The 26431-nt window shown below is 50.1% G+C and overlaps 6 protein-coding genes across 7 annotated transcripts; 4 read left to right on the top strand and 2 right to left on the bottom strand.

The window, feature by feature from the left end:
- Positions 1-3687: 3687 nt before the first annotated feature.
- LOC128271551 (elongin-B) lies at positions 3688-5398 on the top strand. Of its 2 annotated transcripts, XM_053009128.1 has the most exons (3): positions 3688-3767; positions 3981-4256; positions 4722-5398. In XM_053009128.1, the coding sequence occupies exons 2-3, from the start codon at positions 4254-4256 to the stop codon at positions 5070-5072; spliced, it is 354 nt and encodes a 117-aa protein (XP_052865088.1). In that variant the 5' UTR covers positions 3688-3767; positions 3981-4253; the 3' UTR covers positions 5073-5398. The 2 variants fall into 2 exon arrangements, with proteins under 2 accessions (XP_052865088.1, XP_052865087.1); XM_053009127.1 differs by lacking the exon at positions 3688-3767 and having other exon boundaries at positions 3821-4256.
- LOC128271550 (esterase AGAP003155) lies at positions 5264-6315 on the bottom strand. Its single transcript, XM_053009126.1, has 2 exons — positions 5716-6315; positions 5264-5656 (listed from the first exon to the last, which is right to left on the bottom strand). The coding sequence occupies exons 1-2, from the start codon at positions 6248-6250 to the stop codon at positions 5424-5426; spliced, it is 768 nt and encodes a 255-aa protein (XP_052865086.1). The 5' UTR covers positions 6251-6315; the 3' UTR covers positions 5264-5423.
- Positions 6316-6521: 206 nt separating this feature from the next.
- LOC128270401 (isoleucine--tRNA ligase, mitochondrial) lies at positions 6522-10077 on the top strand. The gene is made up of 4 exons (XM_053007801.1): positions 6522-6710; positions 6774-9078; positions 9139-9612; positions 9742-10077. The coding sequence occupies exons 1-3, from the start codon at positions 6522-6524 to the stop codon at positions 9603-9605; spliced, it is 2961 nt and encodes a 986-aa protein (XP_052863761.1). The 3' UTR covers positions 9606-9612; positions 9742-10077.
- LOC128275306 (DNA polymerase iota) lies at positions 9645-12496 on the bottom strand. The gene has a single exon (XM_053013763.1). It carries the CDS (start codon positions 12494-12496, stop codon positions 10187-10189), a length of 2310 nt encoding a protein of 769 aa, XP_052869723.1. The 3' UTR covers positions 9645-10186.
- Positions 12497-16196: 3700 nt separating this feature from the next.
- Positions 16197-17888, top strand: LOC128272174 (nucleolysin TIAR). Its single transcript, XM_053009931.1, has 4 exons — positions 16197-16749; positions 16906-17474; positions 17544-17643; positions 17722-17888. Exons 1-4 carry the CDS (start codon positions 16197-16199, stop codon positions 17886-17888), a joined length of 1389 nt encoding a protein of 462 aa, XP_052865891.1.
- Positions 17889-18299: 411 nt separating this feature from the next.
- Positions 18300-19280, top strand: LOC128270400 (putative lysozyme-like protein). The gene has a single exon (XM_053007800.1). The coding sequence runs from the start codon at positions 18300-18302 to the stop codon at positions 19278-19280; it is 981 nt and encodes a 326-aa protein (XP_052863760.1).
- The last annotated feature ends 7151 nt before the right edge of the window (positions 19281-26431 follow it).

The raw sequence follows: 26431 nt of genomic DNA, 5'->3' as shown, positions 1-26431 counted from the left end.
CATCGCAGCAGCAACGATCACCAGTAAAGCAATCTGGTTCTGTTACTAATTTAATAAGTGTCGTTTAAGCCTTATCACTGCAAATTCGTTCCCAATCCGGGCACCGATTGTTAGTTTAAAACCAAACGTCGGCATGACACGGTGAATGAACCAAAATATACAACCCAGCTCCCCCCCCTGGTGCCAGAATAAATCCGTAAATCCATAAAAGTGCACTCCGATGTTCCACACACACGCACTCAGTCGCAGGTCTTGGTATCAGGTTTTCCGCTGGATGCGATAATCTGTATCGCCTTCCAGTGTCAGTGGCCCATGACCGGGTACCGAGTGGGAGAGCCGAGATTCCTGATTCCACAACCTGTTTATGTTGCCGTTTTTATCTTCTTCCTACTGTTCGCTAAAGAACAAGAAGAAGAAAGAAACTGAAGATACTAAAATCGCAACAAGACCAAGGGAAGCCTTTTGGTGGTGGCTTTTTAAAAAGTGGTTCTGTCCCTCTGTCACCAGAGCAAACGGACAGTTTGAATGAAGTATAACGGGTGTACTGGTGCTGCTGTTCAGTTGACGTGTCCCTATTTTTGTTTTACTGAGCCGTGCGCTTTCTACCGTTACACGGAAAGGAAAGGAGAACGCGTTCCTACGGTCCGACTGTCGTCGGTTCGGCGTAGGCGAACCTGTTACCCTCCCGAAAGTGATCCAAATGTTAACCATCGGGCGTGAACTACACTTGTGTGACGAAAGTCACCAGCCGACTCGCGATTAAGATAGGAGCATGATATCACCGTCGACAGGGATACACACCTCGATGAACCCGGGCACTTATCCGAACACAAGAAGGAGTTTGCACTTGTCACTCGAGATATTGATGACTGAAAGTGAATTGAGTGAGTTACTTCGCAGCCCCGACCAAACGGTCTGGAGTGTAAAATGAAGCAATGGCCGATCCCATCGGTAGGTCGTCCATCGGTTTTATCTTATCGCGTGGACCAACACATTTTCCACCCCTCGGCACGTCCTCGGTGATCGATACGGGTGATACGGAACAACGCTTTTAGTGGGTTGCAGTGTAGCGCCTGTAGCCCGCTCGACTAAAAATCGCGAACAATTCAATTTTTGAACCCGGAACAGGACTGTATGGCGATCAATAGCGGCTGAAAGCAATGGAAGAAGTTTCTTGTATAGGCGAAACCCGCTCTGGACGCCCGGTTATGGATCTGGGAAACCAGCAAAAGGAAAATCCTTGCTCATTTTGCCCACAGGATCGCTCCGGCAGGTAGCCCGGTTATCGGGTGCTTTGCTTGCCTCTTTTGGGTGTGTGAGAGTGTCCTGTCGCGAAGCGAAGACCTGCTGTAAGAGCATGTTTTATTGTTATGCCGGGTCCAACAGGTGTCCTTGCGGAACTTGCCTTAATGCATACACCATCTACTTACCTTCTGCTTTCTACGAACGATTGGTTCCGAAAACGGACAACCTGAGCGCAGCAACCAGCGAATGCGATGGCGATACGATATTGTAAATCACTGAGAGTTCAACAACAAGGCACAACTAATTCCAAAACAACTTAAGCCTAAACGGGAACGAAAGAAACATTAAAACAAACAAACATACAGTAAACAGTGCTGTAACAAACAATGGAGTACAAAATCGAATGAAACACTTTCAGATCGCGATACGGCGGCGCCACGGGTGTAGAGGTAAAAGCTCTTTTCTTTCCAGTCACGGTCGTAAGTTTCCTGTTCGGGCCGGGCCGGGCCATTCAAACGCTCCAGACGGAGGTGTGGGCGATTGCAACAAAAAAAAATATAAACATCCGACTACATCCGCCGCCGCCGCCGCCGTCGGCGACCGGAAAGCGGAGCGTGCTTCTTCGTTTCGTATGCACACGCACGCACGTACATACATTCACACATAGGGGCCACACGCACACACATGCATCACCGCGGCTCCGCGACGTCCAGAAGGTTTACCGAACCCGAACGTGCACGCAAGAGGCCAGCGGCCACTTCCCGCATCGAAGGCTTAATGATGATAGAAGAAAAAATTAAACATCGGACGCACCCGGTTTTCCACCGGTATCTTTTCGATCGGTTGCTTCGCGCGCTCTATGCTGCTCCGTCTGCTGGTGGTAGGTGTCGCTCTTGGCCGCCGCCGCCACACGGTTACAGCATCGAGCGTCGCACGGGAGAAGTCGCGACCCCACCCAACAGCGGAACCAGCACGGATTGCACGGTTGAGGCGATATTACGGAGCAGTCCGCCGATTCGGGCACGTTTTTCCAATCGAACAATTATGATGGCGCTAATTATACGAACGCCGGGTCGGGTGTGCACAGTACGGAGTTGCGGAGATTGAATTTGTTTTTTTGGTTTTCTCGAATCTCAGACCGGGGCCCGGCAGCCCGGTCTGCGTTCGTCACTTAAGCTCACGCATAGAACATGAACGATTTTACAACACACAGTTTGTTTTAGTTCACCCGTTAGAAACAATGCCTTTTTGGTTCAGTTGCGGATCGGTAGGCAAAGCGAAGAATCGCACAAACAACATTCCACCGCGCTTGGGACACGCCATTCTCGCGAAGCGGCGTCCGGCTGCGTCGTCGTGTGACGATCGTGACAGCTCACTTGGATTGTAACAACTTGGATTTGCCAACTTTTTGCACGCGTTCCACTGAGTCACTATACTGTTGAGCCCACAAGAGCCAAAGAATATAACAAACGCTTTTTATCGCCGAAGTAAAACGAACTGCAGGAGCTGATCGGGAACAATAGCAATGAAGACGGCAGCAAACGAGGTAAAACAGTTAGCAGTGTTCACCAGCAACAATAGCGGCATTTGCGAACTACCTTTGCGGCCGTTGTGATTAAATTACCTCGCAATTAAATAAATTTGGTCGCAAAACTCACACGCAAAACGAGCAAAGCGCGTCCACACTCGGCACGGTTTCGTAGAACTATGGAAGAACGCTTTTTCTGGCCAGGCTTGCCTGTCAGAGGGCGACGAACTATGGGGAATTTGTATAGCGCAGCTGGACATATTTGGTACGAGAAACAATCTACGAACTTTTTCAACGTTTTTGTTTTCTGTGCAGGTATTTTGATTCAACATATTATGTGTGGTACACGCGTTCAAAATAAATAACCTATTGCATTGTATTATTGATCCTCGTATTAGGTTGTGACGATTTATCGTTGTTCGATATCATTATTAAAATGTTTTCAAGAGCCATGAATACTATCTGTAATTATCATGAATTAAATTGTATTTTTTCGTAGTGGTCTGTAGTAATTCCCGATAAAGATGTACATATATAAAATATAACTAAATTGCCCCAGTTTTAGGTAATTTATAACCACATTTTCCCCATAGTTTGATTGATGCAATGGCTGCCGAATTGTTGCGACGTGAAATTGTTCGATTGAAATGTTTCATCGTTTGGAACGAAAAACTGAATGTTTCTTAAGAAAGCTTACTACTAAGAAACTGTTTCGGCCACCATAGTCACAAATAAAAACAGCAACAATTAAAGAGCGACAGATTGCTTCATTGCGAAATAGTATAATATAAACGAAATGCGTGCAACAAAAGAAGGTGGCATATTTCGCCGGAAGCATGAATTGCAAAAATACTGCAAATGTAGGGCGTACCATTTTCACCAGGAGCGTTTGCCGCTTTCGATCGCCATGTCAAAAGTGGTTCGGGCGATCAAGAGAGCGAGAGAAAAGAAAAATAAAAGAAGCTCACAGTCAGACGGTAAATTCGGGTGACAGGTAAATTAATATATCTCTATTTTCCTACCACCGAACTATCGAAGCCGGTGTGTCTTTCTCCGTTCCTGCTCACTATTTGGGTGATGCCGGTCCAGGGGTCGTGCGAAGTTCTAGCTCACCGTTTCATCGTCATCCCGCGCTATCCGTTTCTCTGCCTAGACATCATCCACTCACGTTTGGCCGCGTTCTGCGTAACCGTTTGACGGTTTGCAGGATCCATTATTTTTTCATTTATTCCGGACATCATCATCGTCAGTGGCCCGTCCGTCGCTTGGAGTCGTACGTAGCAGACATTTACGTTGGAAACGGTAGGGCTCGGAGGATTGCAAAGCTGCGTCAACGTACAAGTCGGCGGCAACCCTTGTGTGACCACGAAGGATAGCGTGTGTGCGAACGAGAGAGGGAACGAGTGCAAAGCGAAGCAAAACAGCGCTAGCCAGCGAGCCACAGCGACCGGTGGAAAACCAACCTAGGAGCACAGTCAAAATGGTAAGCGAAGGTGCGGGAAAGGGTCTCTTCGAAGTTCAAATTTGATTATTCACGCTACGTAAAAGAGTGGTTCAAGCTGAGAGAGAGAGAGAGAGAGAGAGAGAGGGTACAGCTGGCGCCGCGTGTCCTTACGGTCGGGCAAGGTGGGCTACTAGATGAGATTATGCTTAACGATTGCTGATAAGACCGCACCAACGTGTGGATGCAGCTACGCATAAAGTTGGAGACCCGCCCGGGACCGGGTCCGTGCGTGTGTGTTTGTGAATGTGCCAATAATGCTGAAAGAAAAACGCCTCCCTTGAAGCCTGGTGAACTTTGTCCGCTCGGTTTCGTCACTTCGCGCCTTGTTTTCGGCGCCGCCCGAAACATGACGACGGGCAGTGATTACTGGGGCTCTTATCGGTTGCCACCATCACGCGGCTAAACAATGCACTAATTTCATAATACCGTTCACCTCTCACGCAGGATGTTTTCATGATGATCCGACGGCAGAAGACGACCATTTTCACCGACGCCAAAGAGACAACACCGGTCTACGAGCTGAAGAAGATGATCGAAGGAATACTCAAAGTGCCTCCCCGTGACCAGCGGCTCTACAACAAAGACAACATGCTGATGGACGATGAAAAAACGTTGCAGGATTGTGGTATCACAGTAGTGACGGCCAAGGCGCAGTGTCCCGCCCAGCTCGGGTTGGCAATACGGGAAAATGGTGATTTTGAATCGCTCGAACTGACACCTTACTCGCTGCCGCCGGATCTACCGGATGTGATGAAAAACCAGGACACCGCCAATGGTCAGGATCAGCTTGTTTAAGGCACCGGGCGGCCCTCCAACGAACCGAGGAGAGGCACAGATGTAGACTTTTTGTTTGTTTGTTTCTATATCCTATCGCTCCCACATCAAGTAATAACCCTCTCGGGTATGTTATAATAACTTCCGCAAGTTTCGCCCACTAAACGGCAATTTGTCATCCCGAGCAATGTAAGATTAGAGACATCCTTACACATTCGGTGCGGACAAGGAGGATGTTCCCCCCCCAATCCTTGTCACCGACTCTTTATTTTCTTTCTATTCTTCGGGTAATTTTATTCGTACGGTTTTGAGTAATTAAATTATGGAAAATGAAACTAAAGTCTTAATAGTCTACGACGCAGCACCGATACCTTACTCAGAATCCGAATCATCCGCATCGGGGTTACCCTCTGGCTGTTCAACGTGGAAACTATTCTCCTCCGTAGCATTCGCTAGTTCTTTGGCTTCTAAATGCAGCTGTAGCTGGTCACGAAAGAAATCGATGTACGTTTGCTTCATTGTAGCCTGTGCCGGAAAATAATGCCCACCGGCATGAGTCACAACCAGTGGCTCCAGGAAGGTGTCCGAAAGCGTGACGCTCATGTCTGCAAACGGAACAGATTAAAAGCATAACAGCCGTGTGTTTGAACGAATGGAATCCTACCTTTCGTTATGATTTCGTCTGTGTCGCCGAAAATGTGCAGCGAAGGAAGTTGTATTTTGTTTTCGTAATAATTCAAATGCACCAAACTGCCAGAACGAAAGCCGGATGACAGGATGGCAAATTGTGGCTTTACCGTGGTCATGCCTCGAGCGCTCAGATCACACAGTAACCCGGCAAAGCAGGCGCCCTGCGAGAAACCTAGCAAGCCATGGCAACCCTCCGCTTCCCACGTTTTTTCTACCAGCTTTAGGCTTTCGTCGAACCCGTACGCCGGACCACCCTGGTTCGTTCCCTTGAACGTCCGATCGTCCTTGTTGAACCACCAACTTCGTTGCACTGGGTCCTGCTCACCTCCGTCCTCCAGCGGTGCTGCTATGTGCGGTGCAGATAGGAACACAAGCTCGACGTACTTGTTGACTTGCTTCCGAAATGATCCTAGCTTCGAACGGAAACTGTCCCCGTTTTGCCGGTATCCGTGTAGTGCTAGCACCTTCAGCTTCAACCCCTCTGGTTCAGATTCAGCTTTTCCCGACATTTTCTGCAGACGTGTGAGGTGTCCTAGAACACCTAATTGGATTGTCTTTGGCGTGGAGCAGCGAATGTTTGGCCACCGTACTATTTTTGATTTCTAACCATACTTTTCTGTGTTGTCAACAACTGGCGATGTTTTTGTATGTTTATGTCGATGTTTAATGCAAGAAAAACATCGCACTGCCCGATGACGTTTGGCGCACCGCAACCAAAACAAACGTCTTGTTTTTTTTTTTCCTTCTGTAATCTCGTTGTGCTTAAACGTGTTGGCCAAAATGTTACAAAACCGCTACGGTTTCCCCCGATTGGCCACCGGTTTCCGCTCAACGGGGCGTTATTTTGCTACGAAAAATGTTGCCAAAGAGGAAATAAAATACACCAACACGATCAACCTGCCGAAAACAAAATTTCCCACTCGATTGAGCGCAGCAAAGCGATCCGACGTGGAGGAGCGATTACGTCGAGTAAGGCGGTGACCATCCTAAACATTGTAGCCCACGTTTTCACTACGTTTTCATTCGTACTAGAAATGTTTCAGTGAACTTTATGCGTGGAATCTCTCGGCGCTGCCGGTCGAGAACGAATTCGTTCTGCATGATGGTCCACCGTACGCCAATGGCGATCTGCACATGGGACACGCGGTGAATAAAATTCTGAAGGATCTCATCCTGAAGCACAAAATCATCAGCGGTACGCGCGTACACTATGTGCCCGGCTGGGACTGTCACGGGTTGCCGATCGAGCTAAAGGCCCTCAATGCTTTCGGAAGCAAGGGAAAACACTCGTCCGAAGAATATCATCGGTCAGCCCCGGAAATTCGTGACAACGCTCGGCGTTTCGCTCTCGAAACGATCAACAGACAACGGGATGCGTTCGAGTCGTGGAGCGTAACGGCAGCTTGGAATCAAGCTGGAACGGGCTTTTACAGGACCCTCGATCCAACGTACATTCGCGAACAGTTGCGGCTGTTTTATGAGCTGCATGAGCGCAACCTGATTTATCGTGACCTTAAACCCGTTTACTGGTCACCATCGTCACGGTCGGCTCTGGCCGAGGCAGAGCTAGAGTACGACGAGGATCACGTAAGCCCCTCTATGTACTTGAAGCTTCGCCTCGTCGATCGTGGTACCAATTGCCACGGGATCGATCGAACAGCGCTACCTAATGCTGAAGTGTATGCTGTAATATGGACCACCACACCATGGACATTACCAGCAAATCAGGCCATTTGCTACAATCCTTCGCTGGAGTACTGCTTGGTTCGATCAGCGGCTGGTGAAATACTTCTCGTCGGTAAAGATCTCGTCGCTTATTTATCCGAGCAACTGGGACAACATTTCGAAGTTCTGCAAACTGTTTCGAGAAGCGAGTTGGGCTCGCTACGCTACCACCATCCTCTAAACAACGATGAACTTCTACCGTTCCTACCGGCGGCGCATGTGAAAGCGGAAAAGGGTACCGGTCTGGTTCATACGGCGCCTGCACACGGACCTGACGATTTTCTGGTCTGTCTCGAGCACCAAATACCGGTCAAAAGTTTGATCGATGAAAACGGGTGCTACAACGATCGTGCACCGGCGTCACTCGTTGGCTCTTTCGCCCTAACTGAGGGTAACCGGATCGTAACGGAGGAGCTAGGCGACGCTACGCTAAAGCTGGCTTCAATCGAACATTCCTATCCGATCGACTGGCGTACGAAACAACCAGTAATGCTACGTGCCAGCAATCAGTGGTTTATCGATACGAACAGCCTCAAGCAATCCGCCTTGGAAGCAGTGCGTGACGTTGAAATTTTCCCCCGAACATCGGCGGACGTGAGCAAACGGGTACTGGAGGGACAACTGCGAAAGCGTCCTTACTGGTGTATCTCACGGCAGCGCGCTTGGGGTGTACCGATTCCGGTGCTGTACGATGTACGCACGAAAAATCCGATCGTTCACCGATCGTTGCTTGCTGCAATCGAAACACGCCTGATGAAGGACTCATCGATCGATTTTTGGTGGACAACGCCCGCAAGTGAGCTAGTTTCCGAGGAACTGCTAAAGGATCTCCCGGTAGAAACCACTCGGGAGCATCTAGTAAAAGGCAACGACATATTGGACATTTGGTTCGATTCTGGAGTTTCGTGGCGCACGGTACTGGGAAGAGATCGTGTGGCTGATCTCTACCTCGAAGGGATCGATCAGTTTACCGGCTGGTTCCAGTCATCGCTGCTAACGAGTGTTGCCGATCGTGGCCACGCACCGTATAAAGCGATTTTCGTACACGGTTTCGCCGTCGACGAGAATGGACTGAAAATGTCCAAATCACTAGGGAATATCATTTCGCCGGCCGACATCATTACCCAGTATGGGTGTGATACGTTACGGTGGTGGGTTTGTGCTCATGCCATCCAGAACACGTCCATCCCAGTGAGTCACAAGCTTCTAGCCTCATCAGGCGAAAGCATACAGAAGCTACGCGGCATTTTAAAATTTTTGCTCGGTGTTGTGGCACCCGGCGGAGTACCACTGGAGAAGGATGAACGACACGTGCTTCAGTGCGATATGCACATTGACCGGTACTATGTGCAGCAGTTGAATGACTTCCATCGAACCGTTTTCGAGCTGTACGATTCGTATCAACACAATCGGGCTACAGCAACCATTCTAAACTTTTGCCTTTCGACACTATCCGGACTGTATCTGCATGTTATAAAGGATCGACTGTACTGCGGAACTGAGGAAGAGCATGCCCATGTCGCCACCATTCTCACACACACCTACCGCACACTATGTCAGGTGCTGTGGCCGATCGTGCCGTTTTTGGTGGAAGAAAGTTGGACGTTTTTTGGTAAGTCTTTTCCTTCCACTACAAGATTTCAATCCAATTAACATGTATTTTTGTTTGTAGGAACTGATCATTTCTACCGGTGTTGTGCGTCGTTGACGAGTGCTCTATCACCGCCTGTAGATTGTGACCAGTCAACCGCCATCATCGAACGGGCTCTCATGTTACGCCACGCTGTGTACCAGCAAGCCCAGCTCAACGTCAACACATGGCTACTACAGCTTACCGTAGAGTGTACCGACGATGAAGATTATCGCCTGCTATCCGCCATACACCCGACCGAAGGGCGGCCCGATTCAACTACAGAACTTTGTGAACTGCTTCAAGTCGCTTCGGTCGAGCTGCTGCCCCGGCGACGCGAAAATACAACCGAATCCATCGAACGTTTCGCTGTGACGGTCACCAAATCGGATCAATCATTGTGTCCCCGGTGTCGGCGCCATTTGCAGCGTGACTCTCACGATCCGTCGTGTGTCTGCGAACGGTGTGACGCGGTTCTTCGATCGCAACGATTTGCGGGCAATTCGTAATGTGCAGGTAGAAAAAATAAAAGAAAGCTGAGCTTTGCTGTGTTATAAATATATTTTTTTCCGTTTGGTTTATATACTTTTTCTCTTTTACGCTAAACACTTTCTTCTCTCCAACCGGGAATGATTCATTTAAAAGACTGCTATGAAAACGACAGAAAGAGAGAGCGCGGTAGGAAAACAACAGTAGTGTAATGATACTCGTGTGACGTAATTTTGGGAGTATATACAAATGTAAGGAGAACTAAAATTCCTAAAATTAGAGCTTGAAACAAAGACATTAGCGCGCGAGAATGGACAGGCGAAGAGTGTGCACTTTTAGTTTTGGTCGGAAGGTTGTCCTAAACAACCGAGGGCACGAGTCCCGAAATACGTGCTACGTAGCTATTTTACCGATCCTTTCATCGAGAATGTTGCGAAACAAAATATGTTAAAAACAATTAAAAGTGAACAAGAACCAAAAACAAAATCAAAAATCCACAAACCGATCGCCGCCTCGAAGCGGAATCCGGAAGCAAATTGAGATGAACTCGGCAACCGGAAACTTTTTCACGATATAGAATATAACGAGATAACGAGATATGCTACGTGTTTTTAACGAAGTAGCGATGAAGGGTGTTTTTAGTGCCAGCCTTGCTGGCACCAGTTGCCGTGCCGGTGGCATTGGCCCCGACCGCACTACCGCTGGCACTTGCACCCGTTACGTTGCTACTACTACCACTACTGCTGCCCCCGGGGCTGGTGTTGGCATGTCCTCCACCGATGATGCTACTGCTGCCACTATTGCCGCTACTGCCACTACCAGTGACCGCAGGACCCATTGCTCGCCTCCAGTTGCTGAGCAGCTCGTGCTGAACGTCGGCCGGAAGGGCGTGGAACACTTCCCGATCCACGTTCGGAGGAAGCATGTTTGTACTTTTACTGTGCTGGACATGGTTGTTGAGCGGAATTTGTTCTATGAATTCTACCTGGGCGCTTGGTAGGACCGGGTAGTGGCGATCACGAAAGAATGAATCTTGCAGTGGTAGCTGTTGCTGGGTTGATGATTGGTTCCCACTCGGAGAAACTTCCATCGGCGAATCTATCGGCGAGGAACAGCTCGCGGAGACGTTACTGGGTGATGACGTCGACGTTGGCGATAGTGAGGTTACTGTGGAGCTTCCTGCAGCAATTACCAGCGCGGACGTGCTAACCGGTGGTGATGGTAGTTCGTGATCGTACTCTTTGGAATTCAAACGAAGATCCGCCACCCGGAGCTTGCTGAGAGTGCTTTCATCTTCGCGACGATCTTTGCAACGGCGAGTCTGAAACAGTAGACGGCGCGATTTCTTCGGCGATGGTTCCACATCCGACTCGGACCCGGACAGGGATGCAAGCGAGCCTGCATCAGAGGAGCCACCACCACCACCACCACCGAAGTACGATTCACAGTCCATCGCGGTGAAGGATTTGTTCGAACTGAAGCTGACGTCACTGAGCGTGATCGATTCGTTGCTTAGATTCGTGATCGACTGCACCTCAATGTCGGACTTTTTGATGAGAAAGTTGGCAATCGATTTGCTGCCGACACGTCGCTCCTGGAACTTGAAAAACGACAGCCCCAACAGCGTTATGTTGAACGGTTGCCGCAGATCGACCATCCGCTCGAACACGCGCATCACGATGGTCAGCATCCGCTCCTGGGCACCGTCCGCCAGCACGAGCTTGCCGCCCGCGTGTCGGAACATAGACGGTAGCAGCTTTTCCTGTTTCGACTCTCGGTGTGTGGTGCGCTTGGCTGAATCAAACTTGCGTACCGTCACCTTGATCGCAATCGGGATGCGCCCATCGTCGGCAATGTTCTTCACCAAACGCACCAGCAGATGGCGAAACTTTTCTTCCGCATCGGCCCGGGCAGAAATAGCCGGGCACGAGTCCTCCAGGCCAACCGATTTCGGTTTGCCCGTCTGTCGGACCGGTGTATCGTCGCGACCCAGCGCCAGTTGCTTTAACCGCACCGCCTGCTCATGCCCGACGTGTTTGGCAAGCCGCTCCAACTCTACCCGCTGCAACTCGGTCACCGTCGTAACACCGCAGCACTCTCCCAACGTTTGGGCCGTTTTTTCACCGATCCCGGTAAGTGCACGAACACATCCGAGCGAGGCGAGAAAAGCGCCACCGGAAGTGGACGGTAGCAGCACGGTTTGCTGGTTTGGTTTATTGACCGCACCGACCAGCTTGGCGAGTAGTTTGTTGTGCGCAATTCCAGCACAGCAGCGCAGCCCGAGTTCGTGGTAGATACAGTCGCGTATCTCCTTCGCTAAATGTGTTGCCAGCGCCAATCGACGCTCGCAGCCACACTGACAACCACCACACCAGGATAAGCAATCCTCGCGATCATCGGCGATCGTCGTTGGGTGCGGTGGAGGTTGCGCCGGAGAAGGATGAACCATACCAACGATAGGTGGTGTGGGGCGGTCAGCGCCGTTTGGCTTCCCGCCACTGGCAAGTTGTCCGTTGTCCAGCAGCTCCAATCGCTCCGCGACGAGCTCCGTCACGTCGAGATAGTTCTCGTCCAAGCCGAGCTTTTCGACATGCGGCGTAAAGCGGTGCATAATTTCGTTGATCTTCACCGACATCTCCTTGTACTTGGTCAAGTCCTCACCGTTCACCAGCACCAGCTCGGGGCAGGCGGCGAGCGCTTCCTTGACCGGTTGCAGTTTCCGCACACCATGCTCCCGTGCCAAATAGTTCGACGTGACGACACAGAACCGCTGCTTCACGGCGAACGGCCGATCCTTCAGCGAGGGGTTGAGCACTTCCTCGACCTGCGCGTAATAGTAGTCCATGTCGATGTGAATGATGACACGCGGATGCACGCGCTCCTCATCGTCCGTTTCCGGCGAGCCTTCCATCGGTGATCGTTCCGATTTGGCAGCACTCTCTCTCGCTCTGTTTTTCCTTCCCCCTCTCTCTTTATCGCCGCTGGTCTCTGCCGCTGCTGCGGTGCTGGGTGCTGCTATCTGGACTCCCAGCAGCCATAAGCGGCCGCCTTCGTGGCGTACCGCACAACGTGAGTCTCGCAAAAGGGCAACGACCGCCGGTTTTCCCGTTGCTTGACCGAAGGCGGTCGGCGGGCGACGCGATCGTACCGAGCGCAACCAACAGCCGCATCAAAACAATCACCCGGCCCGCGGGGGAACGCTGTTGCGTGGTGGCTGCTGTTGCGTTTGGGAGTATTCGGAGGCGCGCGCGTTCTCGTGTTGGCGAGATCGCCTACGCTCGGGCGCGAAAATGCACCCCCACAATATCTGTGAAGCACAGACGGTCGGTCGGTGGGGCGGTGGGCTGCGCTGGCGAGTGCCGTTTGTTTACCGTATGACAAACGTAGCGTAGCGGCACACCGTTAGCAGTCTCACTCGCTTACCCCCTCGCGTTCGAACGGATGCGCGCGCACGGCGCTCTCTGTCGCTCTCTCGGGTCGCTTGTTGTTTCCGAGAGGACGGACGGCGCGCGCGGAAGATTTTGCCTTCCGACCACTATGCTGTGCTATGCTTGACTGTGGTGGTGTGCGGCTGCTGCTGCTGCTGATGTGTATGCTGTTTTCGTTTTTAGCTGCCCTTGTGTTGGTTCCGTGTTTTTTGGGGAAAGTGCTTCTTGGCCGCGTAAAAAGAGAAGCACACAAACTTTCCTTCCTAGCCCACAGCTGACGACGCTGTCCGACTGTCCGATAACGACACGCAAATCAAACGCGTAAAACGAGCCCACAACACTAGGCTGAACGTTACTCAAGCCTTCAGGTGCCAGGAACTTCCTCGCAGATGGATGTAAAGTGTTGCTGGTTTTTCGGGACCTTCTACTTCGGAGGAGCAAGGCAGAAACTTGTTGCCCGCTGAGTGGAACTTTGAGAAAATAAAATACTACTTTCTCTATCACATCACGTCGCGTGGCCTTCACTGTTCCGTCGAAGAATGTCAACAAACTGGAGCAGAGCGGTTGGGAAGCTTAATTCCGCTCATTGCGGTCACGTTTCGCTCATTGATTGACGAAAATCCCCAGCGTCAGTGCATCATCGGTTCGATGACTAACACGGCCGATCATTAACTGCTGCTTGCTGTGTGGTGCAGCAGGCTACGATTCTAGCTTTCATCAGCAATGGGGTGCCTGCCTGCGTTTATGCTGGCGGTGCTCAGTTCTTCGATCCGTGTTGGGTAGTGCGAAGCCGTTGCGCTAACGAAATTACGCAACGAAAATGGAGCGAGATCACTTTCGGCGTGCAAGTCCAGTGTTTTAGCGATGGAGTTTTCAAATTGTGTCGGCATCCTGTGTCGGCGACAACAATCGGCGCATAGGAGGAAGCTTTGAACATGCGGATTAAGACGGACTCGAGAGAAACTCGAGCTTCTTATCTAACACCACACGCACACTATGGACGATTGTGGCGTGTTCATACCGCAGGTGGCCAACTGAATTGTGTCAAAAGATAGTGTGTGCGTGCATCGGAGGAAAAGATTTACAGTTAGAAAAGCTGCTGATACGGCTGGGACGATGGTAACATTTTTTAAAGGTAATGTTGAATGAAATGAAAAACTCGCACGACAAACTGTGCCATGTTTGCTGGAAAGGACACGGTTCAGGTTGGCCGAGTAGGTTGGCCGTTCTGTTGCAACAGAACACCAGCTGATGAACACTGCGATTGCTGGCCCGGTGAAAACTATACACAGCTGGGTACCGTTCTTCAACAGATGGTTGGCATTCGCAACGAACAACATGCAAAAAGGATTAAACTTGGCAAGGACATAGAGAAACATTGCATTTTACATTGCACAAAAAGGAAGCTGTAAATATGACCGTGTCGGTGTGTGAGTTATGTGTCGAAAAAGATCGGTGCAATCGAAAATCGGCCGCTTAAGATTCGTTAAATACAAAACCCGAATAACACGTAAGAGTGTTGAAAGAGAGTACCGAATAACTTTCATCCGCTGATCAAGTGTTGTATAAATACGCACGTATTCCAAAATGTAGGACGGTGCCGAAACTTTAGGCTCATATCGCTGCAAAAGTCAGGCGTGTGGCAGTATTTAGGGGTGCAGTTTTTTCACCGGGGCACCCTTTCTGCCATTGCTGCCAACATCAGCGGATCGAGAACGCTAAAATTTTTAACCTGAAGCAGCAGAAGGAAAGGTGAAGTAAAACGACGGACGGATTAGGAGAAAACGGGAACGGCAACGACGACGTCCCGGGATTAAAGTGGATCCTTCGTTTCGATTTGCGGTGCGAAAAACCTGTGCTGTTTGGTGTGGCGCAGATCATCGCCTTGCCGTGAGCCGTGTACCGTGCCCGTCCGCCGCTGGAAAAGTGTGCTCGTTCGCACTGAAATTCGTGCTGGTGGTACGTGTTTATTCCTTCGCTCCTCGGTCGTTGAAGTGGAAAAAAGAAAGAAAGCAAAAAGGTGAACCGCGGCCAGGCGATTTGGTGGCGGTGCAGGTTGTTGGCCAGCGGTGCGGTGCGGTGGTCGCGCAGCCCGGCTACTACTGCTGCTGGTAAAAGAGCCAGTTTTCACCGTGCGTGGCGGCGGGAGTGCAGGTGGTGCGAGAGAAAATAAAAACGATACGTGGGTTTCTAGATTGAATTAAAATTTGCAGCCTCCATTGCCTCTCCGGATGTCATTGGCATTTAACATTGTGGCACAGCAGTAGGCGGCCGGCTGAACAGTGAAGAGAACGACGTTCATTGGAAAATTTTGCGTAAAGAAGCAACGAAATCTAGTTTTCCACTCGCCTCACCGAGGCTTGTGCGTGTGTTTGTACGTGCGTGCGTGCGGTTGTGGTGGTGGTTTGCGCGATTTGTGCGTGAGAGCAGACAAACAACACCTCGAAAGGTAAAAGCTTCACCAGCGTGTGTGTGCGTCGACAAAGGAGAGCAAAGAGGATCGAACGTGCGCGAAAGGAGGGACGGATTGAAGACTACTGCTGTGTCCGGTGTGATAGGTGTGTGTTTGCATGAACTTTTGGGTGGATGGTTGTGTGTTGTGCTAAGGATTAGCTTCTAGCAGGCGATGATGATGATGGTGGTGAAGAGTTTTGATTGCTGACGAGTCGTGTCCGTTATCCTTTTTCTATTCTTTTTCAGTAGTGGCATCGGTTGGCTTCGGGAAACAAACAAAGTGAGATCGACAAATTACGGTGTGGGCAGTTTTGCCCGGAATCTGGCGAGTGCAAGTGTTTCAGCAAGTTCAGTGGAGAGTTAAAGTGTTGCTGCAAACAGACAGACAGAGAGAGGAAGAGCAGGCTAGGAGCAGACTAGTGATCGGTCGATGCGGCAGTTGCGCGCTGGCTCAGGTGAATGTGGTGCGTTGAGCCTGCGGCTCAACATATCCCGTGGGTGTGAAGCATACAAAAAGAGTTCGGTAGGAAGCGGTATGCTCCTGCAACCGTAAGGCGAACGTACTTCGAGTGTAAAACATAAACACCACAAAACCATCGTTTGGAAGGAAGGAAGAGTTAGTGTGGAAGAACAGCAATCGGTGCAACGGGCCCCCTTTCGTTGGCAGGGATACGTACGAAGCTTTAACCCCATTTTCTACAAGAAGGCTGTGCCTGTGAAGACAGAAAAATGACAGAAGAATCCTACCCGAAGACGCTGTATGTGGGCAATCTGGACACATCGGTCACGGAGGACCTGCTGTGCACACTGTTCAACCAGATGGGCTCGGTCAAGAGCTGCAAGATCATCCGGGAGGCGAGCAACGATCCGTACGCGTTCATCGAGTACGCGAACCACACGTCCGCGCAGACGGCGCTCGCCGCCATGAACAAGCGTGTTTTTCTCAAGAAGGAAATCAAAGTGAACTGGGCCACCAGCCCGGGCAACCAGCCGAAGACGGACACCAGCCAGCACTATCACATCTTCGTCGGTGACCTCAGCCCGGAGATCGAGACGGAAACGTTGCGCGAGGCGTTTGCGCCGTTCGGCGAGATTTCCAACTGTCGCATCGTGCGCGACCCGCAAACACTCAAATCGAGGGGCTACGCGTTCGTGTCGTTCGTGAAGAAGGCTGAAGCGGAAAATGCGATCGCGATGATGAACGGACAGTGGCTGGGGTCGCGCTCGATTCGCACCAACTGGTCTACCCGCAAGCCCCCGGCACCGCGCGAAAACTCAAAGGGTAAGACGGTCACTATTACATTTTATTAAATGTAACTAATTATTAAATTATTTGTACATAAGTACTTCATTCAACGGTGTATCGTACGTTTATTTCGACAGTAAATTATTTTTATGCTAAATGTATTGTGGGACCTTTTTATTGTACAAAAAACAGGTATCAAAAGTGGCAAAACGCCTGGTTTCGAAGAGATCTACAACAACACCAGTCCCACCAACACGACTGTGTATTGTGGCGGGTTTCCACCGAACACGATCACCGACGATCTGATCCAGAAGCACTTTGCCCAGTTTGGCCACATACACGACACGCGGGTGTTCAAGGACAAGGGCTACGCGTTCATACGGTTCGCGAGCAAGGAGTCGGCGGCACGCGCCATCGAAGGCACGCACAACAGCGAGGTACAGGGCCACCCGGTGAAGTGCTACTGGGGCAAAGAGAACGGCGGGGACGTCAACAGCAACGGTATCAACAATGCGACCGCCTCGGCGATCGCTGCGGCCGCCGCTTCCGGGATGATCGGTATGAACGGCGGCATGGTGAGCCCGCTGCAACAAATGCAGCCAAATGCGGCTGCGGCCGCAGCAGCCGCTGCCAATCTGGCAGCCGTCCATCAGCACAGTGCCAACACGCAGCTCTCGCAAGCTTCGGCCGCCGCGGCCGCTGCCGGTGCACAGTATCCTTACTCGCCCGCTTACGGCCAGATTGGTGCATACTGGATCCCGGTAAGTGAGCGCGCGACTGTTAGGCGACGCAATGGACAAACGTGATATCCTCTTGATTCTTTTTTCCAGGGAGGATACCCTCAGATTCAAACCCAGTATATGCAGCAGGGATATTACGCCTATCCGACGGCATACGCTGCTGCGGCCCCGCAACAATCTGGTGCCGGAGGTACGATCTTGTTTCTATGATCTTTGAGGTTCAGTTTCAAGCGTTTGACTGATCGGTTTGTCCTTTCTCCCGCGTTAGGGTACCGTATGATGCAGCCTAATATGGCCGCAACCGGCTGGGGAATGCAGACTGTACCGACGGTGACGACGAATGGGGCAGCAGCTGCGGCAGCCGCAGCCGCGGCCGCTGCATCGTCCCAGCAGCCAATGATGTACGCGACGATGCCCCAGTTCCAGACGCAATGAGACCTGTTGAACAGTAGTAGTAGTTACGCAACCAGCACCAGCATCGTCAACACCTGTAACAAAACAAGTAACAAACAATCCGACAGTAGCACCCTCAACCACCACCACAACAGCACTGGCACTGCGAACAACAGCAATGCGAACCAATTTGGCAATAGTTTGGTGTCCCCCGGTATCGTCACCGGCGGAAGCAGCGGCAACAGCACCGGCGGTTGCACCAAAACTTCCTTCGGATTGATGCCGATTCCTTCTACTTCTTCGCCGTTGCTTTCAACCTCTCTATCGTGCACCTCCTCGCCGTCGCCGTCGTCGTCGTCCGTCGTGTGTAGCATCGGCCCCGGAATGCTGGCCCAGCTGTCCGGGGGAGGTCCGGGTGTCCGAAATCATGCCTCAAACTCTCTCGCCGCAGCGATGGTGGCCGCTGCTACGGCCAAGCTAAACAACGGGCTACTGTCCGCACCGCCGGCCGCGGCGACTTCAATTATGATCGCCAGTTCCAATGGAATCGTTCGCGGCAGCAGTGTTGGTGGCGGCGGTGGTGGTGGCGGTGCGGCCATGTTGTTAGGTGGCCATTCCTACCAAACAGCTCACCCTCAATCGCACCTGACGGCAGCGAAAGCACTCGCGGCAGCCGTTGCCGCGGCATCCGCTGCTCACCACCACCATCACCAACGCAGTGGCCACCATCCGTTCTCCGTGCCACGCCAACATTCGTTGGCTAGCAACTCTTTTACAGCAAAGCGATCGCACGCGGTCGAGACGGCGAAACAGATCGTCCTCCCCGGTGGCGGTGGTTCGGCCTCGAAACAATCAGCAACAACCAAGAGCAATACCACGGTTCCCAATGAGCACGGTTCCAAAGCATCATCCTTCGGTGGCGGCGGCGGTGGCGGTGCAGGTCTGTCCGTACTGCCTGTACGAACGATAGTGGCCACAGTCGGTGCTACGAGTACGATCGCGACACTAGCGTCGCCCGTCCCTTCGACAATCCTTCTCACGATGTCGTCGTACTCGGGTGGTTCCGCCCCGAGTCATCCACCAAATCGTTCACCATCTCCGTCCCAGCAGAGCCCGGCATCAATATCATCATCGCCGCTTCCATCCCGTCCCCCGTCGCTGGCCGTGGTGATGAATGATGCTCGAACGCAAAGCAATGAAAACGATATCATTAACAACATGATGGTGGTCAGTGCGAAGTTGGCCGAGGCTGGGGAACAACAGCATCACCAACACCGCTGTGTGCTCAAACATAAGCTCACCAGTTCCAACGGAGGTGAGCACACGGAGGGCCAGTGTGACAGTGACATGAAGCCTCCGCCGTCGGCCAAGATGCGCTTATCGCGCGCACTTTCGATCACCAGGGACGGCAACGAAGCTAACGAACCGATCTGATGGCGCACGATTGCTGCAATGGGCGTGCCTCAGTGAACTCAGAGGGAAAGGACGGGCAACGTGTGCATCGAATGGGATCCTAAACCACTAACCGGCAGGGAGTAGCAGCGCAAAAAAGTCGCGGAAGTCCAGTGGAGCGAGAGACAGAAAGAGGCGACGAACTAAGACGAACCGACAACGATGGATGACCGCTGGTATCCCTTCGCGTGTTGAAAGAGAGAGAGAGTCCACTTAGGAGGATCAAAAAGCAGAAAAAATAGAGAGACTATAGAGAGACGGCACACGGCCGCACGGAGATTGGCACTGGAGGAAAAGAGCAAAAGAGTTAATTATGAAGATTCGTGAAATTCGCTTCCTTCCGATGTTCCCTTTATCAAGCACAGACACACTAGCAACAAGACTGCCGCGCCGCTGAATGAGATGCGGTTGAGGGACAACACAACAAATCATAGCATTTTAAAATCGAGCCAACCGAGAGCCGTGTTCGGGTGTGTTCCGGTCCGGTCCGGTCACCACCAACCACCAACAGTCGTCCTTGGTTCGTTTCGCCATCCTTTTTACCTGTTTTATATCTATCCAGTGGGGTGGTTCCTTCCTTGCGCCACACGTCGTTTCAATGCACTTTTTGCGCTATGCAAACGCAGATGCTCAAAGTCCCACACAGGAAGAGGTCCCGGTAATTTGGTTCCGGCGGATGCAAAATCCTTGTAAAATGGTCGAGTTTTGGTTTAAAATCTGCTGTCAAACAAGACGCACGTACCACCGGCCGTTCGTGGGCCGTGGGCTAGGTCCGTGGGCAGTGAAAATGAAACAACGTGGTAACGAATTCAGAAAAGAGATGGCACACGCGCCCCGCGAAGGGGTGTTCATTTCCGAATTGGCCCATTGAAGATGAAACGAAGAGGGGAGAAACTTCATTTAAATGCGTCCGCATGCTGTCAGGGGGAAACAAATATGCAAATGAAGGGTCAGACCGGATGCTCTCCCGATTCCGGGCGTGTGTTTTTGTGTGCGTGCGTGCGAGTGTGCGTTTACGTGCGCTGAGATTCGGAAGGACTGGCCCGGCCGCGAAAGGACTGGATCGCGAAATGAAGAACACGGGCGGCACGCACCCTTGGGTCAGATAGGTTTTATTTGCTAGGGACTTGAAATGGCCGTTCTTTTCATTCTTATCATTCTTATCATGCTTTTGGCAATTAGCACATTGTGGTGCATCGAAGGAACGGACCACGCGGGACATTATCGGAGTTCCTCTTCCTCTTCTTTTACTTTGTTTTTCCATTTCTCGTAAACTTTCTTGACGCGTCCCCCTTCTGACGATGGCGGCGATTGGTGTGGTGTGCCTGGCAAGGATTAACTGTAAATTAGACAAAAAAGACATCAAATCATGATCACGAGAAGTAGTTAGGATGTTGTGGACGACGCCGTCGTCTTCGTTTTTAAGTAGACAAAAACGACAGCACAAGACAGCAGCAGCAGTGGGGAAGCAGCAATGCGCGAGAGTACGAAGAAAATACTCAAACCCGGGGCACACGGATTCGGATTCTTTTTCGATCGCGAATCGGTTTTTAAAATGCTTCCTAACACTAAACTCTGGTGGTGGTTCTTGGCCCGCATCTTTTGGCGGCGAGACCCGGCGACGTGGCAACATGTACTATGAAAATGAGCAGTGGCAAAGGATGGATGATTGTGAACTAAAACAAAAAGATAAAATGAATTTAACGGGCTACAGTGAGAGAGATAGAGCGCGATAAGCAATAGTGAGCAGGAAGGAGCAGGGTTGCTGATTGCGGTAAATTAAATTATTCCATTTTCTCCAACCTTGCTGCTGGTCGACGTGGTGTGTTAGCATGACGAGAGATGCGGAAAGACTTGATGATAGACGTAACTGATTTGACAGGCATCGAACGGGGGAGTTGATCATAAACGCAGAGCAGGGATAAGTCTAGCAAGGAGCGTACGAATTGGTTGGTGACAAAGACGACTGAGATTGACCCGGATTGACCTCAGCCTCGGGCCTGCACTCGAGTATAGGCAAAAAAAACACACACGTACACACGGCCGCAGCGAGTAAGATAAAAACAATGAAGGCAATTTAATGCATTAACAAGGAATATATTTATTACTCTCCGACGCACAGAAGAAGCTCAGCGCGCCTGCGAAAGCGAAACTTTCATAGGGAGAGTATAACAAACTGAACAGAGAGAGCCTTCTTCTTTTGTTCGATCGAGGCAGATCGGATCGGATCGGAGCGTGGAGTAAATAAAATCCCACACAGTACAACGGACGCACGAACGACTACAAAAAGAAAGAGGAGACGGATTACATATAGTGTTGTGAAGGAGAGGACCACGATGGTCGCGGCCGCAGTTTAGAAGCCCGCACCAGTCTAAGTTATTAGTTCAAAAGAAGCTGGCCAAGAAGTTAGAAATCGTAAGAGCGAGGCACCACCACTAACTTTGGGGGTGGCCAAAAAGCGCACAACAAAGGCCATTCTCCTCGCGCGCATCGCGCGCATGGGACGAAGGACGATCGATCCTCCCCCGGGGAGGAACTGATGTGACGCGTGTGTTTGTGTGTCGGAGTGGAGTAACCTCCCCACGCTTTTTGCCACCTACCGGCGCACGTTTCCGTGGGTGGCATACTTAGGAAACTCAGGGCACGCAGAGGACGGGAACGAATCGAGTCGAGTGTGTCCGAGGTTTTATGTTGTGCGTGTTTAATTGTTTTCCCTTTTCTGTTATCTCTTATGTTGCTTTCTGTTGTTTTTGTTTTCACGTGAATACAGAGCACACAAACACACACACACACACACACACACAGACAGATAGGGAGGGAGGAGAGGAGAGAAGGGCGATCCGGACGGGAGGATCCGGACTCTACGAAATGAACGACCCCGACTGCGCGTATGACTGCGAGCCAACGGTATGCACGAGTGAGAGAGTGAATGTGTTTGCGGTCCCCTGAGTGCGGGACTCATTTAGCGTAAGGATAGGTTTAGGAACACAAGAAAAAAAGAAGGATTTAAGAAATAGCATAATAATAATGATACATTGATCGTAAGCCGAGCCGAAGCGGGGATTCCATTCGACTGTTTGTAGGGGTGTGACGGGGAGGAAAATCAAGACTCGAGAAGAGGTGGTTCTCCTGTCTCATCTTCCATTAGCGGCGGACAGAGTGTCACAGAGAGAAACAGAGAGAGTTAGTAGAGAAATGAGTCTGTAAGCTGCTGTAAACGGCAACACTAGGAAACAAATGAAACAAAAATGAAACATCTGATTGCCGAGCGACGACAAGGCGTGTGATTTTGTAGCGTTTGCGTTGCGTGTGTGCTATATTCGTGTGGGTTTAAGGCAAGCGTAAGCGTGGCCAGAACAAATGAAAACCAATTCGTAATTAGATGCGTAACGAATGGTGGTTTAGCATGGCAACGAAGTGCGAACCTCGAGATAGCCCGAGACACAGAGCGAGAGAGAGAGAGACAACAGAGAGAAAGAGAGAGACAACAGAGAGAAAGAAGAAAAACACTGTAATTAAGGAAATAAAAACGAAATGAATCAACAGTTGTTGACGATGATAAGCGGTGATTGTGATGCTTGATGGTCCGCAATTGACTTTTGAATTATTGAAAATAGCAAAACCCGGTTTGCAGAGGGATGGCCATTTTCGCAACAATCGGGCTGTTATCCGCTCGCAGTGCGCGCTCGAATCGGTTCTTAGTATCCAAGGTTTTGTTGTTTCTTTGTGGCACAAAGTTTTTTCGCAAACGGGGATCGCCAACTTAGTGAACCCGGGAACCGGAGTTGCTTTCTTATGGATACGTTCGCCAAAGTAAGGACTTCTGGATGGATGAAAAGGAGACACGACACACGAGTGCGGGAGAACGTGTGGCCAATGCATACAGCGGCTCTACAGCCCGATGCCCGATAACGGAAGGGTGCTGGTGCTTTAGGGGTAAGCGATGCTCTCGCTGAAGCGCTAGAAGGTGGTCACTAACCAATTATTTAAGCATTGATAAGAAAGAACGTCGGACGAAGTAGGATGTAAGTTAGCCTGTAAGTAATTAAATTTGCGCAAAACTGACACGGAAGCGGAAGTGGAAATGCAAAGCAAAACACACAGACACACAGACGCACAGGCGGAAGAGCAAAACTACACAAACACACACACACACACACAAGGCAACGACAAGTGAAAACTGAGAAAGAGTGAATTAGCGTTAAAAAGAAAGCATCTTTAGGGATGGTCTTAGTTTAAGGTAAGTTAGTCCTGCCACAACAGAGGGCAGTGTGTGTAAGGTTCTATAAGGTACGAAACAACGGCCGATGGGAAGTGAAGGAACTGAAACGCGCAAGTATAAAAGACAAAGAAAACAGCCGATCAGTGATCGGTGTAAGGAAGTAAAAAAAGGGTGCCCTGGACTGTGGACAGGAAGAACTAATCTTACATGGTGTAATATTTTAAGGCAATACTGATACGGCTAACGATAGGGAGGAGGGATAGTCAGGGCTGCATGTGCGGATTGAAAACGGAAACCTCTGGTACAACGGAAACGGAAATGCTCGCAGAAAACTGATTGCCTCTTCTTTGTTTCTCGGTTTTAGAGAAACACTAGCTTTAGTTCGCCAAACGAAGGTAGGATACAGGATGGGAACAGATTGCCGGAATGGGGGACAGAAAGAGCAAGAGGAGCAAGAGCAAGGGAGTCACTGTAATAAGATAGTTTGTGTGGGGTTTGGAAAACTGGAAACTGACGATGTGGTCAGGACGACATGTCGGGAGGCGAGGAGCCCCTTACGAGCAGAAAACCTTCCTTTCCTAGCGACATTTATTTGCTGCCACAGAGGCAGGGTTCGTACGCAAGTGTGATATATAAAAAGAGCAAGAGAGCGAGTGAGAAGAAGATGCAAAAGCAGAACATATAAATGCAAAAATGGAGCAAAAAAAGGAAAATCCTAAAAAGACCCTTGCCCGGGAAGACGATGAATCAATTATAGTTATTTTAAAACAGAACAAACAAAAAAAAACTAAGTAAGAAGAGACACAGAAGGACGAAAAATTGTCGCGCAATGAAGTAATAAACACGAGAGAGAATGATACAAACTGTGCGAGAGTCTGGAAGCGAATGGATGCAAAAGTACGAACTCTGCTGCTTGTACTTACTCTGCTTTGTGAAAGAAAATTACGGTTCTATCAACTTTTTTAGTTCAGTTTGCTGCTTCATTATTGTGTTACTTTATTTTCTTATCTTTTGCCACCTTCCTTCCTCCAGTCTTGCTTTATGAAATGTTTTTGGGTTTTTGCGCGTGTTTTGCGTTTGTTTTCTTCTTTTTCCTCCATTGCAACAATACTCGTGCGCTCGCGCTGCCTTTGCTGCGTAAGAGTGCTCATGGTACGGCAAAGATTCCGTCCGGTCCATACTTTATTTAGCATTAGCGGAAGCTCGCCATCCTTCGACATCATCGGCCGTCAGTGGATCGTTCTGCATCAAAGCAATATATTATGAGATGCATGTGGGTTCCCTGTTCTTTTTAATCAGCCTCATGCTCGTTTATACACTTGCAATGAAAAAAGACCGATCCGCAAGACCCCACAGCTGATCGATCGCGATCGGATGGAATGCATTGATTGCGCTGCTGCAAAGTAGTTCTAAGTGAAAACGGAATTTAGGGAAGTGATTGGATCAAACGCGGCTACAATAAGTCGGAGCTAAAACCACTCTGGCCGGTGGCTACTGCCTAATCTTGGGTAAGTTATTTGTTAAAATCCGCTCGGTTGCGACGAGTTGGCAAAGATTGCGCAGAAGAATTTAAGGGTTGGAACTAGTTGCATTCTGGAAACTGCAAACGACACGCAATAATTGTGGAACTTGAAATCGAGAAACGCCTGCAGATTGAATGGAAACAATGAACCATAGGGGCTAAGCTATACAATTGTAGTATCTCGTTTGGTTGCGATTTTGGACCAAATTCCGCTAATGGCTGCTGCTGGCTGCTGCCGTTTGGTGTGTATTCAATAGGGTAATCTACGATGCAATGCGTATTGTGCTAAATTCCACGTTTGTTTCTAAAATTCAAATTCGCTTATCCGTTATTTCTCCCTGCTGCCGTTCCACCTTCTGTGCCGTCTAATGAAAAATGTGTGATTGGCTGAGGCATTTTGCTTTGGCGTGTGTTGTTTAGCTATGAGTGGCGATTGATTCCGGGCGATTCCCGTCCTCAGCAGTTCCTCTTTTGGTGTCTCTACAATTCTGAAGAACCCTCACACACGGATGTGATTGTTATTTAGAGAGACACAGAGAGAGAGCTGCTGGTGGGACCAGAATGGTGATGGGTGAAGCGAGAAATGTTCGTTTGATTTACACTCTTCGTCGGGGTCGGGCTTGTTAGAACAATTTTAATGGGCTGTTCTCGAAGCAAGGCAACGGTTTATGTAGTACCGGTATTAGTTCTATTAGGTTTCTTCTCAACGGGACACTAAAACATACATCGGAATGGACGTCGTCGTTCGACGGCGTCTTCTTTCAGTTTGTGGAAGCAAACAAACAAAACGTTTTGCTCAATTTTCTGTTGCTGTTAAGGCATCCTTCGGGCATTTCTGTGTAAACATCGGTGCCGCTTTCTGTTTCTATGTTTTGTTCGTTAAAGAAAAAAAATCTCAAAGCAAAGACCATGAAGATAAGAGGCAGCGTACTTGTCTAGCATCATATAAAAATGTTCCTGCGCCTCACTCGTGATATTCTTTTCCCAAATGGAGAAAAGCTTGCTTGGATTTTGCAAACCTAAATTTTAAGGTAACTGCATATGCTGATTAAGTTTGTTCGTTCGTACGGGCCACACGAACTGCTAATCCTCTAGCCGCCCATCAGATGTTCTCTTGCCGGTGAGCCGGACCACTTCCGGATGGTACGTAACCATGACAGTTGCAGAGCCGAGAACAGAGCTCACCAAAGAATGTGTTAAGATACGATAAGAGCTACCGGTTGCGATTCACAAACTGCTTAAGTTGCTGCACTGCGCGTCTTATCACTGGTTATGGTTCGGTAACATTGCTCGTGTGCGTTTCAGCATCAATTGTAGCACCTTTGTCGTTAGCGAACTACACAGCTGCCAGCGCCAGTTGGCTATGTACAATGTCTGGTGGCCCAACTG

Source organism: Anopheles cruzii, chromosome 3 (assembly GCF_943734635.1).
Source record: "Anopheles cruzii chromosome 3, idAnoCruzAS_RS32_06, whole genome shotgun sequence".
Taxonomy (NCBI): domain Eukaryota; kingdom Metazoa; phylum Arthropoda; class Insecta; order Diptera; family Culicidae; genus Anopheles; species Anopheles cruzii.
Note: the sequence above shows the minus strand (reverse complement) of the source record. Positions and strands in the feature narration are given on the sequence as shown.

Excerpts from the sequence above, each read along its gene's own strand:
- LOC128272174 (XM_053009931.1), top strand. The coding sequence starts at position 16,197 with ATGACAGAAGAATCCTACCCGAAGACGCTGTATGTGGGCAATCTGGAC. Across the intron at positions 16,750-16,905 it reads ACCGCGCGAAAACTCAAAGG|GTATCAAAAGTGGCAAAACG; the intron begins GTAAGACGGTCA and ends TACAAAAAACAG. Across the intron at positions 17,475-17,543 it reads TTGGTGCATACTGGATCCCG|GGAGGATACCCTCAGATTCA; the intron begins GTAAGTGAGCGC and ends TCTTTTTTCCAG.
- LOC128270400 (XM_053007800.1), top strand. The coding sequence starts at position 18,300 with ATGGTGGCCGCTGCTACGGCCAAGCTAAACAACGGGCTACTGTCCGCA.
- LOC128271550 (XM_053009126.1), bottom strand. The coding sequence starts at position 6,250 with ATGTCGGGAAAAGCTGAATCTGAACCAGAGGGGTTGAAGCTGAAGGTG. Across the intron at positions 5,657-5,715 it reads AGACGAAATCATAACGAAAG|ACATGAGCGTCACGCTTTCG; the intron begins GTAGGATTCCAT and ends TTCCGTTTGCAG.
- LOC128270401 (XM_053007801.1), top strand. The coding sequence starts at position 6,522 with ATGTTACAAAACCGCTACGGTTTCCCCCGATTGGCCACCGGTTTCCGC. Across the intron at positions 6,711-6,773 it reads TGGAGGAGCGATTACGTCGA|AAATGTTTCAGTGAACTTTA; the intron begins GTAAGGCGGTGA and ends CATTCGTACTAG. Across the intron at positions 9,079-9,138 it reads AGAAAGTTGGACGTTTTTTG|GAACTGATCATTTCTACCGG; the intron begins GTAAGTCTTTTC and ends TTTTGTTTGTAG.
- LOC128275306 (XM_053013763.1), bottom strand. The coding sequence starts at position 12,496 with ATGGAAGGCTCGCCGGAAACGGACGATGAGGAGCGCGTGCATCCGCGT.